The sequence below is a fragment of the Bombyx mori genome, chromosome 27 (assembly GCF_030269925.1).
Source record: "Bombyx mori chromosome 27, ASM3026992v2".
Lineage (NCBI taxonomy): Eukaryota > Metazoa > Arthropoda > Insecta > Lepidoptera > Bombycidae > Bombyx > Bombyx mori.
Window position 1 is genome coordinate 7244238 of NC_085133.1, and position 22030 is coordinate 7266267.

At 35.5% G+C, this 22030-nt stretch overlaps 1 protein-coding gene and 1 long non-coding RNA gene across 5 annotated transcripts in view; one reads left to right on the forward strand and one right to left on the reverse strand.

The window, feature by feature from the left end:
• Positions 1-6127, forward strand: part of LOC101735314 (transcriptional activator protein Pur-alpha) — a 34045-nt gene extending 27918 nt beyond the window's left edge. For 2 of the 4 annotated variants that reach the window (XM_062676591.1, XM_062676593.1), the window contains 3 exons: positions 3547-3666; positions 4656-4727; positions 5060-6127. In XM_062676591.1, the coding sequence (XP_062532575.1) occupies positions 3547-3666; positions 4656-4727; positions 5060-5095 (228 nt within the window). In that variant the 3' untranslated portion in view covers positions 5096-6127. Of the gene's footprint in view, positions 1-3540; positions 3667-4655; positions 4728-5059 lie in introns of all 4 variants that reach the window. The other 2 variants (XM_012697750.4, XM_062676592.1) reach the window with 1 other exon arrangement.
• Positions 6128-7108: 981 nt separating this feature from the next.
• Positions 7109-22030, reverse strand: part of LOC134201545 (uncharacterized) — a 358050-nt gene continuing 343128 nt past the window's right edge. Inside the window, exon 2 of the long non-coding RNA XR_009976893.1 lies at positions 7109-10166. This is a non-coding gene — a long non-coding RNA (uncharacterized LOC134201545). The remainder of the gene's footprint in view (positions 10167-22030) is intronic.

Consider the following 22030-nt stretch of genomic DNA (forward strand, 5'->3'; position numbering starts at 1 on the left):
CTGTTCTAGAGGCTTTCTGATTAAGAAGGTCTATATGTTAAATCTACTTCTAATAGACACAACCCACAGAGTTTCTCACCGGACCATCTCAGTGGATCGTTATTTCGATGGTAAATTCAGCGAAGCATTGCTCTTGCTAGGGTCAGTGCTAGCAATTCTCTTAGGTTGAGCCCGTAAGCTCACCTACCGATCCGTGAGTAGTTGGAATAGTTCCTTAGGCTACCAAAGACCAAGTAGGGAAAAGAAATCAATAATCCGCGCATAATAAAATCCATAAACCTCAGGCCAATAAGTAATATACAAATGTCAAAAGTGACGTTAATACAGCAGTTGCTGGTTTTACATTTGTTTATCAGGTTCCTAACGAGAACCTTTCAGTTAATGTGTTATGTTGTCAAAGATACCCAAATTCAATTCTATTTCATTGCGTTTTAAGATCAAATTTTGTAATAAGACAATGTTGGTTAAACATGACTGCTCTGTGACAGAGAGTACTATCAAATTTATAACTTAGATTCAATTCATCGTACGTACCAACACCTACCAATTGAAATAACGCTACAAATGTTTTGCGTAGGTCTATCTGGCCTCATCTCGCTTGTTCCGACACTTATCCTTGCAAGCCATAATTTGATGGACTCAGACTGATATTGCAGCTGGGGAATGCAGTTCTGACAGTAATGAGAAATATGATTAAAGTGTTTGCAGTACAATTTTTTTCTGCTCCTTATATGGGTGGACGAGCTCACAGCCCGCCTGATGTTAAGTGGTTACTGGAGCCCATAGACATCTACAACTTGAATGTGCCACCGAGCTTGAGATCTAAAGTTTTAGTATAGTTACAACGGCTGCCCCACCCTTCAAACCGAAATGCATTACTGCTTCACGGCAGAAATAGGCAGGGCGGTGGTACCTACCCGTGCGGACTCACAAGAGGTCCTACTACCAGTAATTACACAAATTATAATTTTGCGGGCTTGATTTTTATTACACGATGTTATTCCTTCACCGTGGAAGTCAATCGTGAACATTTGTTAAGTACTTATTTCATTAGAAAAATTGGTGCCCGTCTGCGGGATTCGAACACCGTTACATCGCTAGATACGAATGCACCGGACGTCTTATTCTTTAGGCCACGACGACTTCACACATTTGCGGCAATAGCCTTATAATAAATAGTCAGAGACTGAATTAGTTAATTATTGAATTGTTTACCGATATTTAAAAATCAATAAGGCAATTTATCCTGTTTATAAGCCAGTGGGTAGCTTGTGCACTGCTTCAACGATTTAAATAGGTCTGTCATGACAAACCATTAGATTTATTATTGAGTGTATCCGAAATTTCATCTCTTAATCATGATTTTTTCCCACTTTCTTGTATTGATGATGACATGATTATTTTTTCTATTCGAATCATTCAATTCGGTTTCTAATGGAATAGAGTTTCAAAAAAAACACGCTTTGACTTAGTCTTTTTCTTATCCGTCAGTTTTAATTATATTTCTTTTGATTATTAGTATCTTATGTTGCCAATATCATATGTGTTAGTTTGCTACGCCCCTCTTACCACTCTTACTACTACTTCAGAAGTTGAACGGGTTGCCCTATGAACAACATTTATATCTTCATTTAGTGCAGTAGAATGCAAAGTCAATTTAAACATAAGATAATTTTAATAAGTTCAAGATGATTTCAATAAGTTTTTATTAGACGTCGGTAGATAAAATTTAACCCAAAATAGTAAATGTCTTTTTTATTGATTTATTATGGTAGTTAGTGCTTATGGTTACCGTTGTCATACAGGCAAATGAAAAATGTGCTATTTAGAAATTATAAAAATCTGTTTAATAAACTGTATTGTTCCACTATAATATGCCAATGGTCCACAATGGCTGCTTTAGACGTATTTGCTCTTTAAACACTTATTGACCCCATTTCAATTGATGAATCGGTCCTTTTTCGAAGAGTATTGATTGCATTTGAAGATACCAAACAAATGGTTAGATTAAAGATATTTAGCTTTCGTAAAAATGTTTTATTAAAAATAAATGCGTTAATTTTTTTTTTTTTACTTCACCCTAAAACATTACCTTGATTTAATATGTAATTATTCGAATGCCTTCCTGCGGATCAGAAGGTAACTGAATTTCGAATATATATTATCATACATAGATATAATTTTATTTGCTTATGTAGCGAGATTTCAAAGCGGTTTGAAGAAAAAAAAACTCGGATCTATGTGTATTTGGAAATGTTAAATGAATTTTACTGAAAAATATCAATATCAAAGATATTTTTGAATTGATTTTATATTCATTCCGGTTTACAAATGCTTTTTAATTATTACTCTGCTTAATAGAATAGATTAGATAAGTAGATTTTACCGTAAATAAGTGTTTATTAGCGCATAGAAATGAGGTCGTCAGCGCAAAAGTGGCCTAACCCATAAATTTTCACATACGTACTTATTGCTATTGTACTAATTGCAATCTATATATTAATACGTGAAGCAAAAACTTTGTATCCCTTTTTACGAAAATTGTGCGGACGGAGGAGTATGAAATTTTCCACACTTATAGAGAATATAGAGAGGAAGTGCACAATGCTAATATTTTTTTTAAATTATGCATAAAAAATACATAAATCAATAAAGAAAACATTACACACACTACATACCATGTATTTGACGCACACACGCATGCATACTATATTATTGTCAAACTTTTGTTCTTGACGTCTGTTGTCAAATTGAGAACAGATTAAATATTGTTTGTCTTTGTTAATATTTTTTATAATGTAGTCTTGGCGAAATTTGTGATTAAAGAAGTATAAAATACAATCCTAATAGTGTACAAACTTACAATCCCAATTAATTATAGTCGAATTTCGACTACTGCGGGACCTCTAGTATACATAATATTGCAATTTATTTGAAACATAATAAATTTTTATTCAAAACCGGCCTATCCCTAGTTTCACCCATAGATGGGTTTGTAAACATTATTTTTGTGCGTATTGTTTTTGTGTATGAAGCATTGTAAAAATAAAATCAAACCTCATTAGCTTCATACTATCTATGGTAAGCTTAGGCCACTTTTGCACTGACGGCCTTAAATGTATGTATGTATAGACGTTCTATCGTAAGTATAAATAAATATTCAATGTATTCAGTTAATAAGGTCAGTCGTAATAGAAAAAAAAAACAAAACAAATTCAGCAAAAACAAAGATTGTTCTGTCAGAAATCAAAAAGATCAAAATACGAAATGAACAAATCGACAGAAGGTTCTGTGTGCTTAGTGCGAGTTTTTTAACGTTCTCGATAACGTAAAAGTTAACTCATATTTGTATGGAATGGGCTGGTTTGCGTACGTTAGCCGCTCTAGGGGAGCTGTTCCAACTGCATACAAAATTGGGTTAACTTTTACGCTATCGAGAACGTTAAGAGACTCGCACTAAGCACACTGGACGCTTTATGCGTATTCGATAGTGGGCCTTGCACCGTAATAAAATGAGTACAGAGCTCGCTTAACGTTCAGGTGAAGAGTAACTTCCGCACCGCCATCACCGTGCCGGAGAAGTGTTGGACCCGCTTCAGGGACATCCTGGCCGATTACTGCGACAAGATGTGCCGCGCTCACCAACAGAACGCCGAAAACCATCAGGTTCGTTGGTCAATTCCATCGACAGCTGCTTGACAGTGTCTTTTAACGTTTTCGATAGCGTAAAAGTTAACTGAAATTTGTATGCATTTGGAACAGCGCCCCTAGCGGCAAACGTTCCAAGTCCATACAAATGTAACTATACTTGAGACCTTAGAACTTATATCTCAAGGTGGGTGGCGCATTTACGTTGTGAATGTCTATGGGCTCCAGTAACCACTTAACACCAGGTGGGCTGTGAGCTCGTCCACCCATCTAAGCAATAAAAAAAAATTAATGAATGAATGATTTATTTTATTTTAGACAACAACTACAAGTCCATATGTGTGTGTACATAGTATCATTGAAACCTACTTAAAATTACCGAAACAAATCAAATAAAAAAAGATTAAGTTATTAAAAATAATTATCAGTTGAATACATTTAAAATATTTCATTCAACTGATACTTACTTCGAACTAACCATTATTATTATTTTTATTTACTCCGCAAGTGAACTATAGTACAATGGTTCAAGTACCGACAGTCATAACGGTATGTTAATGCCTAATGTGAGTTAACTTTTACGCTATCGAGAACGTTAAAAAGCTCGCACTAAGCATATTGTTCGGCAGATATTCTGATGCCGATATGAGGTCTCAGTACAATGGTTCAACTATAGGAGTAAAAACAGGACAAAGATACTACAATTTATTTTATTGTTTGACACTTTCTTTATAGCTTCTAGATCCTGGATCGAGTGTGACGACCACGTTTTTTATTATTGCTTAGTTGAGTGGACGAGCTCACGGCCCACCTGATTTTAAGTGGTTACTGGGCCACGGACATCTACAACGTAAATGCCGCCACACACTTTGAGACATAAGTTCTAAGGTCTCAATTTTAACTACGGCTGCCCCACCTTTCGAAATAGGCAGGGTGGTGGTACCTACCCCTGCGGACTCACAAGAGGTCCTACCAGCACGTTTACAGTTTATACTGGTGTATTCCAGAGCGGACCTATACCTGGTGGTTCCGGTGTCCGGGGCGGTCCCTCGCAGCCAGCGCCCTCTTCCTCCGACATAGTAAGTAAACGTATCCCGAAAAAGTAATACACTATAGAGGTGCATTGATCGGACCCACGTGATGTGTGGTTTTTTTTTCTCGCTTGTTTTTGTTGTTTTTTTTTCGATGTTTTTTCTAATTGAACTTTCATTAAGCTTACTCCATTTAAATAGCTGAATAAGTTTTTTTTTCATGATATTTTTTATTAACTTTTTTATATTGATCTCTTGTAAAATAACAAAAAATGTCGCCTAAACCAAATCCAAGCCTTTCATCCTTCGATATGTATATGTAACGGAATCTTCGGAAGTCGTCGTACATTTAAATATATTTGTATACGTTTTCCTTTCAGGACACATTCTCTTGCAACGTACCTAATCGGATTTGATGGGCGGGCAATCCGATCTCCTACTCATCGCCTCGACCTTATCCAGAGAATTGATCATGACTTAACTGAAACGCCAAAAGGAGGGATTCTCTGTTACTAAATCTGGAGCACAACAAAAAGATACAAACTAACGATAGATGGCGCACGAGCATTTTATATATCTATACATATATGCAATTTACTTGTCTGTAAAACTATTTGACTTTCTTGAAAACTCACTAAGCTTCCTTTTAAATAGCATATCTCTTGAAACGACTAAGGATTATTAATATCTATATATATATATATTTTCATTATTCTGATTTTTTAATGCTCGTGCGGTATTTTCACTAATCGCTCGTACCGTTATTCGATTGTATGCTTAATGTCGATAAGTTAAAAGTTAATTTTGCAAGGAAACTATGCAAGCCTTACAATACTTGGTATCGAATGAATCGATTTTAAAGGCGGTCGTAATAGTGCTCAATGATATTGATTGTTTGCGATAAAATTGGTGTTCTTTAAAATTATTCTAATTTAAAAACAATTTTTTCTTTGACGCAACGAATAGTTCCAAAAACTCTAGTTTTAGTATATTAAAAAAAGTATACTAAATTCAAAATTCGATAAAAAATTTAATATGACTTTTAAGAAAATTAATTTTCTAATCTTATCGTGACAAACAATTGGACATGTCGTCGCCTGTGTAGTTGGTACGTGTGTGTGTGCAGTCAATAAAAAAATTATTTTAAAATGCTTGCAACACTAAAATATAAAAAATGGCTTCACACAAATTGTCGGTTTGAAGAATAACAAAAATGTGTACCTTTTAAACTAACTCAATTTTTTTTTTTTTAGATGAACAAAAAAATTTTTTCAATTCTTGTCATTGTTGCCAATCTTGAACTTGAGAAGTTTGAAGAATTTACAAAATTTTGCTAAAATTAATTTTATATCTTGTGAACGACATGGAGTTGTTCATGTGATATGTATAATTATGATATTTTTGGTCTTTTTGGGAAAAATATATTATAAATCGTCTCTCTGAGAGAATGTAATACTTTTTTGTGAGAAAAATTAACTATAGACAGCTTTGAGCTTTATTTTTTAAATCACTATATTTTTTAATTGTCACTTAAGTTTTCAGACACTTAGTGTCTTCGATCTGGCTTCAAAGGAACAAGCAACGCCGAAAGGTAGGGTTGCGCGTAAATTTTTCTTCATTTGCAGTCAAACGATCGCCAATATGACCCTTGAAATTTATCCAGTTTGTGTGGATATCTGTGGTCAAGATGACAATGGCAGTTTTCTCTGAAGTCGAAGTGAAACGAAATGATGACATAGAGGAATTAAAATTCCAGATTAAGTCATAATTTTTTTTTTAATATTAAGGTAACATAATCTGGTCGGGATTTTGATTCGGTTACAAATCCTGGCTTCGTCGTATGAAACATAATAAAAAAAACAATGCCACTTATCTAGTTTTAGGCGTACGTGTTTTTTTTTATAAGAGTTATTTAATTATAGTTTTTTTTGCCTGTTTACACTTGAGACATGAAAGGCACGGGTGTGAGCCGGGACATTCCGCGACGTATTGACATTTTGTCAGTTAATTCTTTGTTGCCATAGAATTTAAATCGACTAAAATTACGGTAAAAATGTCTTAAAACATTTGGAAGATTCAAAACCAAAATTGGACGTCACGGAACGATATCCTTCATAATAAAGCACCGGGTGTTTACAGGGAATGTTAATACCAAAAAACAAGACCTCTACGTAATAATAGCTTCATGGAAGTTTTTAGAGGTCAAGTTGAAGTGGTAGTTCTCGAATCAATTAGATAGGTGACGAGCCGCTGTGATATACTTGTAGGAAGGTACAATCCGATGGATTTAAAAAGTTTGTTTTGGTTACGGCCGCGGCGTATGAAGATATAATTATTGGCTGTTGGAATGAAGGTTTTGTAAGTTTTTAAAACTATGCGTGCAGCCTTAAATTGTAGGAAGTTTTTTTTTTGGGAGTTTCAAAGCAATAATTAATTATTTAAAAAAAAACCTAGGTATTAAACGTACATTAATGGGTTTTAGGTAGAACATTTCTAAGCCTATGTCTTTAAAAAGACAATCAAAATTTAAGTCCGCCTAAAAGTGTGGTAAATACCGCGCCGCTCGCGGCCGAACCAAAGGGTAGGATAAGTTTGGTTGTGTAAGCACCCTGTGTTAATGCTTTGAGATGGATTTTAATTTAAATACCTCTAGAATTTCAAATTACAAGCTTAATTAAAAAAAAATGCATATGGCTCATATAATCAACTCATTTTTCAATCACTTGAAAAATTATAGGTTTTGGAATCTTCTTTAAGCTTGTATTTAAATTGAAATGATGAGCTGTGAACGGACTAGTCAGATGATTTTCGACTTTAACAATGAGCCTTACAACTTCACTCTCACAAAATAATAACGTACCATGAAATCCATCACAAGGACAAAATGTATGTGTGCGCGTGTGTTTTGTATATATGTACGAATATATAAGTGCGCAGGACGCATTAGCTTAAGTTCAGCACTACATCAGGCGTCAGACGTGCCTTCCACTGTGTATTTATGCATTTTACTGCTATTGTTTACAGTGTATTTATTTTTAATCGCGACTATCGCTATATGAGCCCCGTAAATATCACTCTTTATTTGTTTTAGCTTTTTCGCATTGCCTTTTTTGTAGCTTTACCGTTTTTAACGCGTGTTTTTAATTAACGACATTATATGGCCTAACATTAGAAAAAAATCGAATTCCCAGATGAGTAGACATACGATCGTGAGAAGTACATAATTCTATCCCTCCTAACATCTGAGATCCGCAATATGTGCTAAATAGAGAATCAATTATACATCTATAAAACGGGGTACCAAATGGTATCATTTTTATTTTTGACGTTCGACATCATTAAGGGTTTTCATCAAATTCCTCTGTATTGATGTTTAAAGTGTATTTAAGAATCGTAAATGACTTTTGTTTATTTTAGGTTGACATTTTTTATAGTGTAGTGATTATATATCTATATTGTAGCATTTAATTACGAAAATCAGTTGAAACTGTACATAGTGCGTTTTAAATCATTTTTGTCTGTCTCGATGATTTCGTCGTATACGCCGACGACTTTGTAGAACAACTTTTAATGGTAAGCTCTTTCGTGTTTTTTGCGTTATGGTGGCGTTATTTTAGCTTTTTGGAGTCGATGTATTAACTGATTATGTGTGTATTAAATAAACTTCTTTTTTTTTTCAAATTTCTTGAATTGAAGTGATCTCGGTTATTACATCGACTTAGTTATTTTGCTTTCCAAGAATGTGTCGCAATCTGTCACTACTGCTTTGTTAAAATAATCATGTTGAAATAGATTTAAAATAGGAAACTTCGAATTTAATTATTCATCTCTTTCACTTATAAAATAATTTTTAAAATCATATTCCGTAAGCAAGATTTTTTTCTTTTTAGTCCAGCTTCCAGCAAAACGCGTTTATGTGATTAGGAAATAGTTATAAGCGTAATTTTACGGACCTCGTTTAAGAAAATTTAAACGTTATGTCCCCAAAGGTCTGTAGAAGCGCATTTTGGTTATCGATTAAAAAGAGTAGATGAGTTTTCACTCCCCATAAGATTCATAGTAATGGATTAATAGTTGGAAGACTTTAGATTACTTCGCGAATCATCTATAACTGGATGTTGTATTAGTCGTATAGGTTAATTTACAGTACATTTGTCTCTGAGACCGTAAACATGTTGGTGACGTCCGAAAAAGATATGAAATAGTAAAAAGAAAAAAGAAAAAAAAAGATATTATATGAAAGTCACTTTTCCTTAAGCATAAATGTATAGAAATATATTTGAAACGAAAGGGGCGGCGCGTCATTCTATGTAAGTTAGGATAGTTTTAATTTTTACATAACGGGAGTTGACCGGAATCACGATTGCTAGATGATGGTATCTGAGCGTGCAGAAACGTTATTCCTATAGATATCGTAATGCGGTTTCGGTTCATTCCCTGACCTACTACTAGCTTGTTCCTTGCGCGTTATTCTGTGGGTGTAGGCGGGAGGGTCGACCGTGTGAACATTTAGTCTGGTGTTCCGAAATGCTCGAAATGATAACTGACGGCTCGCGGAGAGAAGAATGATTCATATGCAATTCAAATTATATCCCAACTGATCACAAATCTTTTTGAACTTTCACTAAATACAAGCTGCACTCTTTTGGCAATTTCTATTAACACTACCGGAATTTAACAAAAGTCGAAAGTTACTCATTCGTTTTTCTCCCCGCGATTAGGGACTTAAGTTTAAAAAAAAACGACAAAATCATGGTACAAACTGTAATTTTAGTTCCATAGACATTTAAGAACTACAGAGTTTATATTTAGATGAAAGAGAGAGAAATATATTATATCCATATGTTGAGAGCAATAAAAGTTAGCAGTGAAATAAAATAGATTCTATATTAATTGAGGAATATAAATAATATTGAAATACCTATAATAATAATAAAGAATAGTTTCTATTTTATTAAATGAAGTTATCGCATCGATTTCGACGACGGATATAGATTGGCATTGGTGTTTGTTAATTAGATGAAGTGAATATTTTCAGAATGGGACTGTTCAGTTGGACCCGCATTTCGATCGATCCTATCGAACAAACCGTGGGTTTGACTTTGATATCATTACTTGGTTTATTTCGGAGATTTTACGTGTGAATTTGCTTTTTTTTTTATCTTACATGAAGCAATCGGGCCGCGGCGTTCCATAATAGCCGAGAGCTGGTACTAATGAAGTCATCTTTTCGCATTAAAAGAGTGCATTTTCTAAAAATATTCGAAATTGAGTTAATATGCGGAATCATTTCATATCACCAGTATTTTTCTCATAAATACGGTCAAAAAAGCGTAGTTTAGTTTTTTTTTTTTAATTTACCCATGTCTTGACTACTATTAACAAAATTAATACATAATTATAACTTACTTTAAAAGACAGATAATGTAACTGGTAAAAAATAAATATTGCAAAGATGATTAATATTAAAAATATCACATGTTAAACCTTTAAAATTAGTAAGTTTTGAGATTATACAGTTTTAATGCGAGAAGACGAAATGCGCGGCGTCTCTCGCCAATCGTCGTCATCTTAAACACGTACTCATCATACGTCGGAGAACAAAACACAATAAATGTAATTCTTTAACGGACTAAAGCTCTCCTTTCTAATAACTATTCATGTTTTAAAAAAAATTCCACTAAGAAATTGCGTCATGAAATTACATTACATGAGTTAATTAAAAACAAAATGTTTGTTATGTTCGTACGTCCAGTGTGCTTAGTGCGAGTTTCTTAACTTTCTCGATAGCGTGAATGTTGAGCCAATTTGGTATGCAGTTGGAACAGCGCCCCTAGCGGCAAAGGTACGAAAACGATCCCGTTCCATACAAATACGAGTTAACTTTTACGCTATCGAGACCGTTAAGAAACTCGCACTAAGCACACCGATTTCCGTTGTTAAGACAGACTGTTGCGTGTGCGGTATGAAATGATAGTCAATTATATTATAAATATATTCATTACACGCTTTGCAACGTCGTTAACATGCTGCCTTGTGTTTATTGTTTTTTTTTATTTTTCCGTAACGACACATTGTATCATCCACAACGACGTCAACTCGCATCGCACTTTCTACATTATACATTGATGACCTTGTTGTTTATGGTTTATTTTTATAATGAATGTTTTACAAAAACGTGTATGTAGTATGTGTACGACGTTGCCAACCGCGTCGCCCCTTTATCTTAATTACAAATTTTTAAACGTGTTAAATAGATCGAGAATATTGAAGGATCACAACCGAGCAAAACTAAAAGTAAATCTAATAAATAATATAAAACGGATCAGAGTTATAATAGAATACGTTAGTTTAAATTATATTTCTGATATTAAACGATGTTTTGCTAAAAAGATAATTTATCTGTACGTTATGTTTGATGTGTTGCGTGGGTGTAGCGGGTCTCAGCCGCCGCGGCGTCCCTCGCACCACGGACGGATGACGCTTTTGTACTTGCTGTCAACTGACATTAACATCTGACATAGATCGGGGTTGCCCCCTCCACTTTGAGGAGGAACACCGAAACGCTCGGAATTAGCCATAGCCCCTGGTAAATACTTTTGTATCCGTCAGTACACCTAAATCATTTACGAATTAAGAAAAGAAAGAAAAAAATCATTAAAAACTTTTTACTAGAATTTTTCCTTTGTAGTAAATGCAAAAGCGTCGATTGCGTACGTCATGTTTTATTACGACCTTATTACATAATATAACAAACACCATTTTATTGTTTATAAAGCTTTTCCTTATGACACTGCAATAGAAAGAAAAAAACTCAAATCTACTGTTATTGTTTTTATGAATATTTTAAAAACCGATCCATTAATTAATGACTCACCAATTAGCCGCCAACAGATATATAAGAATCGAAATTTTCGTAACAATAAAAAAAAATACAAATAAGCAATACCACAGTACCTGAAATAAATAAATATACTTTGAAAAGGAAATAGCGCGAAAATAATGATTGGACACAATGAACGACGGTTTATGAAGTAAAAAAAAAAAAATTGTGTTAATTAATTTTTGTGAAAGATTAGTTTTTTATTTGGCGGTTGATCGTACAGTAACATTCGGTAGTAGAAAAGCATCAATGGTATGAAATGCCGGGAGAGTTTCGATCCTCGGTACATTGATGACAACTTATCTCACGACTGATGTGATTCCACAAAAAAAAATATCCTTAAAACAGTCGAAAATGGAGCTAATTGTCGTGAGATAGGTCGATTGGATGACAGGTATATGAGCTTCAGTAGTGTGTCTGTATTCGTAAACATTTTCTACGTAATCCTTGATAACGCCATCTAGTTTTAAGGTACGAACACACTACGGGCTTTGTAGAGTAAGCGGTTGATGGGATCACATGCGAGGTGATAGGTGTTGATATTAGGCATAGGAGTTATACGAGAATCGGGAAGCTGGCAGGGGGTTGTATATATTTTCATTTAAAATTCAAAATATCAGTTTTTTTTTCGAAAATCGGTTAAAATGATTATGACGTGCCATAACACGTTTCTCTATGCCTATGTTGCACGTTGGCAACATCGTCATCGCTAGTGTTGCCAATGTGTTGAATTATATGTGTGATTTCGTTGTCGTTTTTTCGCTATTAATTTAAAAATTATGTATTATTTACATAATGTCCGTGTTGGTAACGACTTGTATGTATTATAAAGGGCTTCACACAATTCGATCGATCAAAACACTGATTCGAATTGATCAGACGATTTTTTCATTTGATCAATACGATGTATTGTTGTGGTCAGTTTGTGTGTTTAGGATAAGAATGAATCATCTTGATTATGGTTTTTGTAAGAGATAAGCGTAACCCTGTAAACTTCGGCGAGTTAAGTTTTCTAGCTTGTCTGAAGTTTTAGGGGAGTAAGATAAGTGAGCTACCGTATCGTTCGATGCTATCGCTTCTTGATGAAGTGTGGGCTGAATCACGTCACGTGTGATAGCAAGCTAATATCAGAGCGAAGATGGAGGCGAAAAATACTGCCAATCGATTGTAGTTTTATGATATGATAATGGATAATGATTTCCTAGTTTAAAAGTTTCGTAATATTGTGTCCTAAATAACGTATGGTATTGAAACGCGGTGGCTAGGTGTTGTTCAAATAATTCACTCTGTTAAAAGACTCTTACATATGCAAAGTGATCGGTATTTTTGTTATAATTAATGACTCCCGAACTATTTTCTCGACTTGTCCGATAATAAAAAATAGCACTACATCAATTTTTGATTTTTACATCGAGCGTTTTAGATATTATGGCCACCACCATGTAATTGTTTCCTTAGGGCAGGGATGATGGATACAAACTGTGTTCTGTAGTGTACCGAGCGACAGGGGGATATCTAGATAGGTTTGCACTTGACCGCTGTAGCCGGATTGAGCTTTTACGTGTCTGCGTGGAAGCGCAACTTGGCTTCGGCGACCCAATTAAAGGCGAGTACTGCGAAGGAAATCTAAGTTTAAAAAAAAATGCAATATAAACGTGGTTGTTAGGATTAGAAGGAGAAGGCATATTGGGTGTTGTGTATGAAGAGGGAGAGGGATGTGATTGCGTATTGTTTTTTTTTTTTTTGGATTGACGCGAGCTTCGCCGATCTGGGGTACCCATTTAAATATTATTGGCACCCAATATGCGGGAGATGGATCGGTAAATTGATATCGTGTTGCGTGGGGAACAGTGGGACTGAGAAGGCTCATGTGATGAGGATAAAATATGATTTGGCAATTTTATAATGATTTTTAAATTTCTCTATTCGTGTATGACACGGTTCGATTGAATTTTTGAGACTGGTTTCGGTGTGCAGCAGCCGTCAATCGTTTGACTTGAACAGTTTTTGTTTTGAAGTCAAATTATTGGCTCCTGGCTGATTGGTGTTCTTATTACGTAATTTTCAGTAGAAAACCTCATGTATATTACGATAAAAGTAATTTTGTAATTAGCGAGGAGATATATGTGTTTTCGAGAAATACGTAACAAGAGCATCGCGTAAGATAATGTATCCAAAGATTGCATAGTGTGATGTATTACTTCCTATATTATTAGTTTTATTATTGTATTAGTATTATATATGTATGTATAAACTTGTTGGTTTAACGATTTATTTTTTATTTATAAATTAGTTGGTATCGGTAATGTTCTGAACATTGGCAGATCTCCTAATCGAATTTGAAAAGAAAAATGTCTTCATGATTTTGATTTATTCACCTATATATATCAAGGTGTGAAAAGCTATTTGGTTTAAGCGACATTTCGCTTAATACGCGACACTTTTTTCCCCTCCCTAATCTTGAGAGGCTATTTCAGCGTAACCTTAACTAGTAGGTGAGCTCACGGAGCTCAAACCTGACCACGTTGCTAACACGAACCCCAGCAAGAGCCGTGCTTCCCAGAATCTACCATCGGATCGGAAACGCGACCCACTGAGAAGATCCGGCGAGAAAAGCGACATTTATCATTGTAATTAAAGGTGCGTTTTATTCGGTATTAGCATCAACAGTTCGATGTTTTGTAATCGAACCTCAATTATTTTTATTCCATTGAAATAGCTGAAGGAGTTTTTTTTTTGTTATGTTATTTATTTCCAAATTATAAAACTTTAAATGGCTCTGCTGTAAAGTTGGAAAAATGTTGCGCAAACCAAATAGTTTTTCACTCCTCGATATATTCTTTTCAAAATTGTCTGTGAAATACTCTGACGTTTAGAAATCGGAACGCTGCGTTTGCAGCCGGTAATTTTTTTTTTTCTTCTTTTTTTTTTCTTCTTTTTTTTTTTAGGGATGGATTCGGAATTTTGTTCTTGAATTTAAGAGAGACCTCGCCCAGTAAGTTCTCTTTTAAATTTAAAGCCAAAAAGTATTATCTTGGTAGGAATGGCAGTGAAACTGCGTTAAAATTGGTGCTTGAGCGTACTTACGATGGATATATTGATTTGTTTGTATTCCTTCTACTGAACCAACAATTTTTATATATGTTTTTTTTATTATTATTATTATTATTATATAGAACATGATTTTTTCCACTATTATGTACGTTTCTTTTGTAAACGTGGCAAGCCTGTTGGGTAAGTAAGAGAGCGAGTTAATAGAACCAATCGCATTGATAGTTACGTAAACAGACAGACTTGCTACGTAATGAGCCGTCGTATATGGTGAGGTGATATGATTGTGAAGGGGTGTGATATTGTAATGTGCGGTAAGCTAAATAGATGAAGGAATAGCTCGACATACACAAGGCGGAATATAGAGGGCGCGAATGCGACGCGCGGTGTGCCGTAGGAAAGTTTTACGATAAATGGTGAAAAAATAAAGAAATTACAAAAAAAATGATGTGTGTTGTTTATTTTACGATCCCAAGCTTGTTTTTTTATACAATAATTGAATGTAGATAAGTGAGAGTGAAACGGACCGCAATCTGATTCTCTCTTTCTCACTCCCTCTCTTTCTCTCTCCCCCTCTCTTTCTCTCTCCCCCTCTCTTTCTCTCTCCCCCTCTCTTTCTCTCTCCCCCTCTCTTTCTCTCTTATGGAATTTTCTCGTTAATCCGAGTGTCTAGTGTTGAGATACAGTAATAGCCATAGATGTAAAAAAAATGGTACAGATAACATGCAGTGTGGAAATGTAGTTTAATATTATAAGTAAATTTTCCTTACAAAAATAAAACAATTCTAATAATAATATTAATTATATTGGTGAAAAAATAATCTTGCAAAAATCCTTTTAACTAACTTTTTATTTTTTAATTTTTTATATTTTCTACGTAATTTTGTATTTCCTATATTTTATTGAATACTGGCGACCCGCCCTCCCTTCGCTTCGGAAACATTAAATTGTATTAGGTACTAGCAGACCCGCAGACTTCGTAGTGCCTCAATCGATAAATAAAATACCTAAGCTTTTGTATAAAATAAACTTAAAACAAACAAAAGGAATCCGTCCGGTGTAAAGGAATCCGGTGGACACATCAAAGGAAAAACAAAATTGTTATTTTTATTTAATTCCGACCATTTTCATATTTATCTAATCTTTTAAACCTTCTCCGGACTTGAAGAAATAATTCAAGACCAAAATTAGGCAAATCGGTTCAGCCGTTCTCGAGTTTTAACGAGACTAACGAACAGCAATTCATTTTTTTATATACAGAAGAAGAAGAAGATAGAAGATAGATTGTCTTATCAACTGAATGCTTTGTAGTCTTTGTATTGAGCCGCACGCCGCTGGCGATGGGCAGTTCGGTACCTAAGGATGCCCTCTTTTTTTTTCCTACCTAAGCTGATGGTTTTGCGAGAGCATATCAGCGTCACCGGGTGAGTAGGTAAACTCACGGGGTTCAAACCTGACGTTGTTGCTAACACGAACCCTAGCAAGTGCCGTGCTTCGCAGAATCTACCGCCGGATCGGAAACGCGACCCACTGAGAAGATCCGGCGAGAAACTCAGTGGGCTGCCCAGATCATACTGTGTTTCTATGATCTGTGGTGGGCTGTGTCTGTTGGTTAATTTACTCGCCGAGCCCTTCGTCGCAAGCGACGAGATTGACGAGAACTATGACCGGTGCTTAGGGTACCTAAAAGCATTGTTAGTGGATCGGGTGGATCCGAAATGACGGGGATGCCGTCGTAGTAATTTTTTTTTATTACTTAGATGACTGGACGAGCTCACAGCCCATCTGGTGTTTGAGATATCAGTTCTAAGGTCTCAAGTATAATTACAACGGCTGCCCCACCCTTCAAACCGAATGTTAACAAACGCGGACACGGCTCGTTTAGTTTACTTTAGTTACTTCCACAGTGTCATGTCCTATGGCATTTTGCTATGGGGCAATACGGCCGATGTAGAAATGATATTTATTCTGCAGAAAAGAGCTATACGTGCTATTTATAACATGCAGTCAAGGGAATCCCTGAGGGAGAAATTTAAAGAAATTAAAGTTCTCACTATGCCATCCCAGTACATTTTCGAAAATTTGATGTATGTTCGTAAACATATTGAAGAGTTTCCTAAACAGTCGGACATACATAATAGAAATACTAGGAACAAACACAAGCTTGTTGTGCCGATGAGTAGGTTACATAAGATACGAAATTCATTCGGGTGTTTGTCTGTGCGCCTGTACAACAAAATCCCACATGATGTTCAGAACCTACATATACATAGGTTTAAGAAAACTATTAAAGAACATCTGTGCAATAAAGCTTACTATAAAGTCAATGATTATCTAGAAGATTGCACAAAGTGGGAATGAGTTGCTCGCTCCAGGCATTTCAATATTGTAGTAATTGTTACGTTATAATACTCAGTGTAAAAAATTCATATTTAAAAAAAATCTAATATTAAAAAATAAACAAATAATAATTTTAAATGTTAAAAAAAAAAGACATGCCCGCTGAGTTTCTTGCCAATTCTTCTCAGGACGGAGGCTAGTTCTTGTGAATTGGCGGTAGTTCTTTTGACGTTCAACAAGTATGTACTTTCATTTATGTTGAATAATTTTTTTTTGATTTGATATTATTTGGTTTGAAACGCATTACTGCTTCACGGCAAAAATAGGCAGGGTGGTGGTACCCACCCGCGCGGACTGACAAGAGGTCCTACCACCACTAATAATATATCGGCCATATTAATTTCTATTTCATTGATTAAACAACATTTTGTACTTAGATATTCGAATAAAAATCCGTACCTTATTATATTCGATTTGATCAGCTAAATCTTATTTAAGTATTAGGTATTAATAAATAATTAATCTGACTAGTCTTATGATTGCTTAATAAAGATGTATTTAATTTTTAAATCAGAAGCTACTTACCAGATATGCCAAAAATCGCCACGATAAGTCTATAAGACGTACTCTGCTATTTTAGCAGCGATAAATTTTTTGTTCACAAATATGTATTATTAAATAAATATTATTATTATTAAGTAAATATGCGACGTATTTTTCTGGAATAAAGAATCGCTTTTGTCATTTCCTAGTCTATAAGCTGTACTATCGACACTAAGTAGGTACCTTTTTTTTTTTTTTTTTTTTTTTTTTTTATTGCTTAGATGTGTGGACGAGCTCACAGCCCACCTGGTGTTAAGTGGTTACTGGAGCCCATAGACATCTACAACGTAAATGCGCCACCCACCTTGAGATATAAGTTGTAAGGTCTCAGTATAGTTACAACGGCTGCCCCACCCTTCAAACCGAAACGCATTACTGCTTCACGGCAGAAATAGACAGGGCGGTGGTACCTACCCGCGCGGACTCACAACAGGTCCTACCACCAGTAATTACGCAAATTATAATTTTGCGGGTTTCACTTTTTATTACACGATGTTATTCCTTCACCGTGGAAGTCAATCGTGAATATATGTTGAGTACGTATTTCATTAGAAAAATTGGTACCCGCCTGCGGGATTCGAACACTGGTGCATCGCGCTTAACGCGAATGCACCGGACGTCTTATCCGTTAGACCACGACGACTTTTAGCTGCTGTCGGTTACCATGGTAACTTTTGCAATTATACGATGCTAAATGAAATGATATGCTAGAAAGTTTTTTCGTAAAGTATGTTCTTAGTGAACATCTATATCGTAAAATGAGAATCCGATATTTAAAGTATTGCAGACGGACAGTTACGGAGATGTGTTGTATCGATTTTAAATTTATATAGGTACAATTTATATAGGTTATATATAAATAAAGCGTTGAAACACAAAATACATATCTAAAAGATCTATAATTGATACAAATTCGTTTTTTATTAAATTCTCTTTGAGTTTCGAAAAGTAATTTACATAATTAAGACAGACCTAATTACAGTCTAATCTCGGTGTACATTACTCCATTCGAGAAGTCGGAAAGAATACAGTGACAATAAAAAACCGAGAAAAACCGTAAAAGTAATTTTAATAATAATGTAAAAGTAATTTTAATAATGTAATATTTAAAATATGCCTTACTTTTTTGTGAGATTCAAGTTTAATTTAATTAATACTATAGCAAACCGACCGGTACGTCACTCTCGCAGCCGTATGCCCGCTCGCTATAAGTACATAGTTAGTATCTATGTCCATCTTTTTAACAGTGTATAATCTATGTTCCGGGCGCTTCCGTTTTGAGTGTGAATAGCGTGCGCCCGCGTCTGAATGTAATTATCGTTTAAAATTGAAAATTGTTTGTGTTAAAGAAAGATTAGAATTCGAAATTCGATACTGGTGACTAACCCATAGTTTTAAATACCCCTGAGATCTACCCCTCACTATAATACTCATTAAAGTGTTAATTACACGTAAATACATAGGTATAATTCATAAAAGCGGACGTGGATGAAAACGGCGGGCCGATCGAACCTTATTATGCCCGGCGGTGGTTATCAAATGGCTATAGTTCAGGTTTATAGGTATATCACTTTAAAAATAATAATAATAGACAAGACATAAGAAACAGCGTTCCATTGCTGACTTTGGAAAAGCAATCTTGATTTTAATGTGTGTTTTTATTTATAAATATATACAAACAGATGAGCTATAGCATTGAATTTGCCATATTGTGTAGGTACTTTAAAAGAAAGAAAATCAGTGGCTGAAACTCGAGTAAATGTGACGCATTTCAAGTAGTTCTTTTTATTATCAGGTCCGTGACGAGGGGCAGAGAGGGCCATCGAGAACGCTTTGATCTCGACGCGCGGACCCGCCTCACCTCACCCTATTTGCTTATTAAAGGATTTACTTAATTGAATTGACTTCTTACGCTGTGTGTCGGTATGGAGACAAGGGTGCCATTATTTTAATTCGATTGCTTGAGGATGAACTTGGGAAATATACGTATTTTTTTCTATTCCGATTAAAAACCGGTGTTTGTGTTGTGACAGTCGTGCCTTGGTAAACAATTAATGTTTATTTTGGGTTTTTGAATGTTAATAGCTTCAGTGAAACCAATAAAATCATGTTTGTTTCCAAATCGAGGATACCGCGGTGCAGCTATATATAATATACTTATTAAGCATGGAAAAGCAGCAATGAAATGTCCGTTTTAAATATTGATGATTCACGAAATATAATACATAATATCGCACTTTTAGAATTCTAGAGACCCATTTTGAAATTTTCGGATTTCGAATTTAATTCAAAAATGGACCTAGAACGACCTTTTTCAGCGACTCTTAATAATCAAATGACCAAAAGTAGCTTAGAAAGGGACAAACTTATCCATCGATCTCTTTTACTCCGTTCCCTTCCTCTACGTCTTTTCGGTTTGAAAACTTTATTCGATGTCAGGACTGAGAAATTATAACTGACTGATATCAGTAAAACCACATTTGAAAATATATCCAAAATTATGTTTGCATAGCACGCAGTGTATTACAATTTTAAATCAATTGACCTATCTATGCGGTACGCCTTTGAGTTTAAATGCGGTACACGAAAAATCTACTAACTGAAACTACAGGTATTTATGCTTCGATTAGAATTTTTTCTAACATTATTTACGCTCGTTTTCCTAATCTTTTTGTATGGCGCCTAGACCTGGACCTTAAAAGAGTCTGACAGACGACGCATAGACGCGCTTGAGATGTGGTGCTGGCGGCGCATGTTGAGCATCCCTTGGAAATCTTTCCGGACGAACGCTTGCGTCCTTAACGAGCTAAAAGTTGACCAGAGGCTATCCATCAATCACTTCTAGTTCTTCACATGTCCAAACATTTTAAGGGTTGTTTGACTAGCCGATGCCTACCTTCGCATTGCTATTAGCGTGGACCTATATGTTATATACTTATGACGACGCCTGTAGCTGAAATTAAGTATTGTACTTTTTGACGAAGCATGTTGCTGATAACTCTATTTCTGTAATCTGACGAAGCGTGTTGCGGATAATAACATTTAGGTACTTTTAGGTTATTAAAATAATATTTTGTGTATTCATAAAAATTAAATACAATGATTTTAAGGGTTTTTGTCGTGAAAGTTATTTTGTGGGATGTAATTTCGTTGTAATTTCTTTCTCTGCCGCATTTGTATGAACGTTGAGATGCGAACGTTGAGATGGATGTGTGGGAGTGACAAGAATGGACAAGATAAGGAATAAGTATATTAGAAGAAGTGTGAAAGTAGTAGTGATTGAGAAATTAAAGAGCGGACGGTTAGCGTGCTATGGACATGTTGTAATGCGTAGAGAGGAGGTGCATGTGACTAGGAGATATATGGAAATGGTAGTTGCAAGGTAGAGGGGGAAAAAGTCGACCGGTCAGCCTATATAGAGTGCTCCGGCATTTTGATCATATAGCAAGAAAACCCTCTGACAACCTGGAGAGACTCTTAGTGCTGGGTAAAGTGAATGGAAGATGATCCATTGGCGTGCCACTGACTGATATAAGTGGCTACAAATCACAAAAAACGGTCACAGACGGGTGCATCACTATGCTCAGCAATGAGCGATAGATTGAAGAAGGAGTAGTAGGAGCATTTTTTCTGCTCACGTTTGAAATTAAATTTAAAAACATGTCACCAAGTAAAATACTCCAAATGTATTTTTAAAAACGATTAAAAAGACATGAAAGAGAGAGTGTAATTCCTCTCCACGTTCCGTGTTAAGACTTCATGCAAATGACGCCGGTACCGCGATACTTCATTATGCATTCTTTTGATTACAATAAACACGGGTTAGAATAAACGGATGTTTTTTTTTTGTCTTGCTTACGTTTTGTAATGGATATTCCCCTGGGAGGGTGAGTGGGAAGTTGTAAAGAAAAAGAAAATTTTAATGAAAACTGGGCTTCGGTTCATTGTATTTTCTCGTTTTTACTATCGCACCGCCCGGCACCATTCTACTTGGAGGCACGGCGTTCATTGCATTTCCAGAGTTCTTTTTTGCCACGTACCATCCGGCTTTGGAATGAGCTCCCCTCCAAGGTGTTTCCCGAGCGCTATGACATATCCTTCTTCAAACGAGGCTTGTGGAGAGTATTTAACGTCCCTAGGGCCAGTGTAAGCAACACTCCCGGTTAGAGCCCCGTGAGCTCAACTACACGTCAAGGACAAGCTGAAATAGCCTCTCAAGGCTATCGGCATAGGTAGGATAAAAAAAACAGCATTATATCCGGGAGGCGTTGGCTTCTGACGGGCCTTTCAAACACCTCAACCTCAACTGAATCTAAACGAGTGGTCGGTTGAAAGCGGCCAGGAATACTAACTGTAATATCCATAGACTGAATATACAGAACTGAAGTATAGGATTCTTCATTATTCGACTTCGATTTTGATACGCAGCGGGATCCTTTGACGTCTCAGTCGAGTGTTGTGCATAACGCTTCGA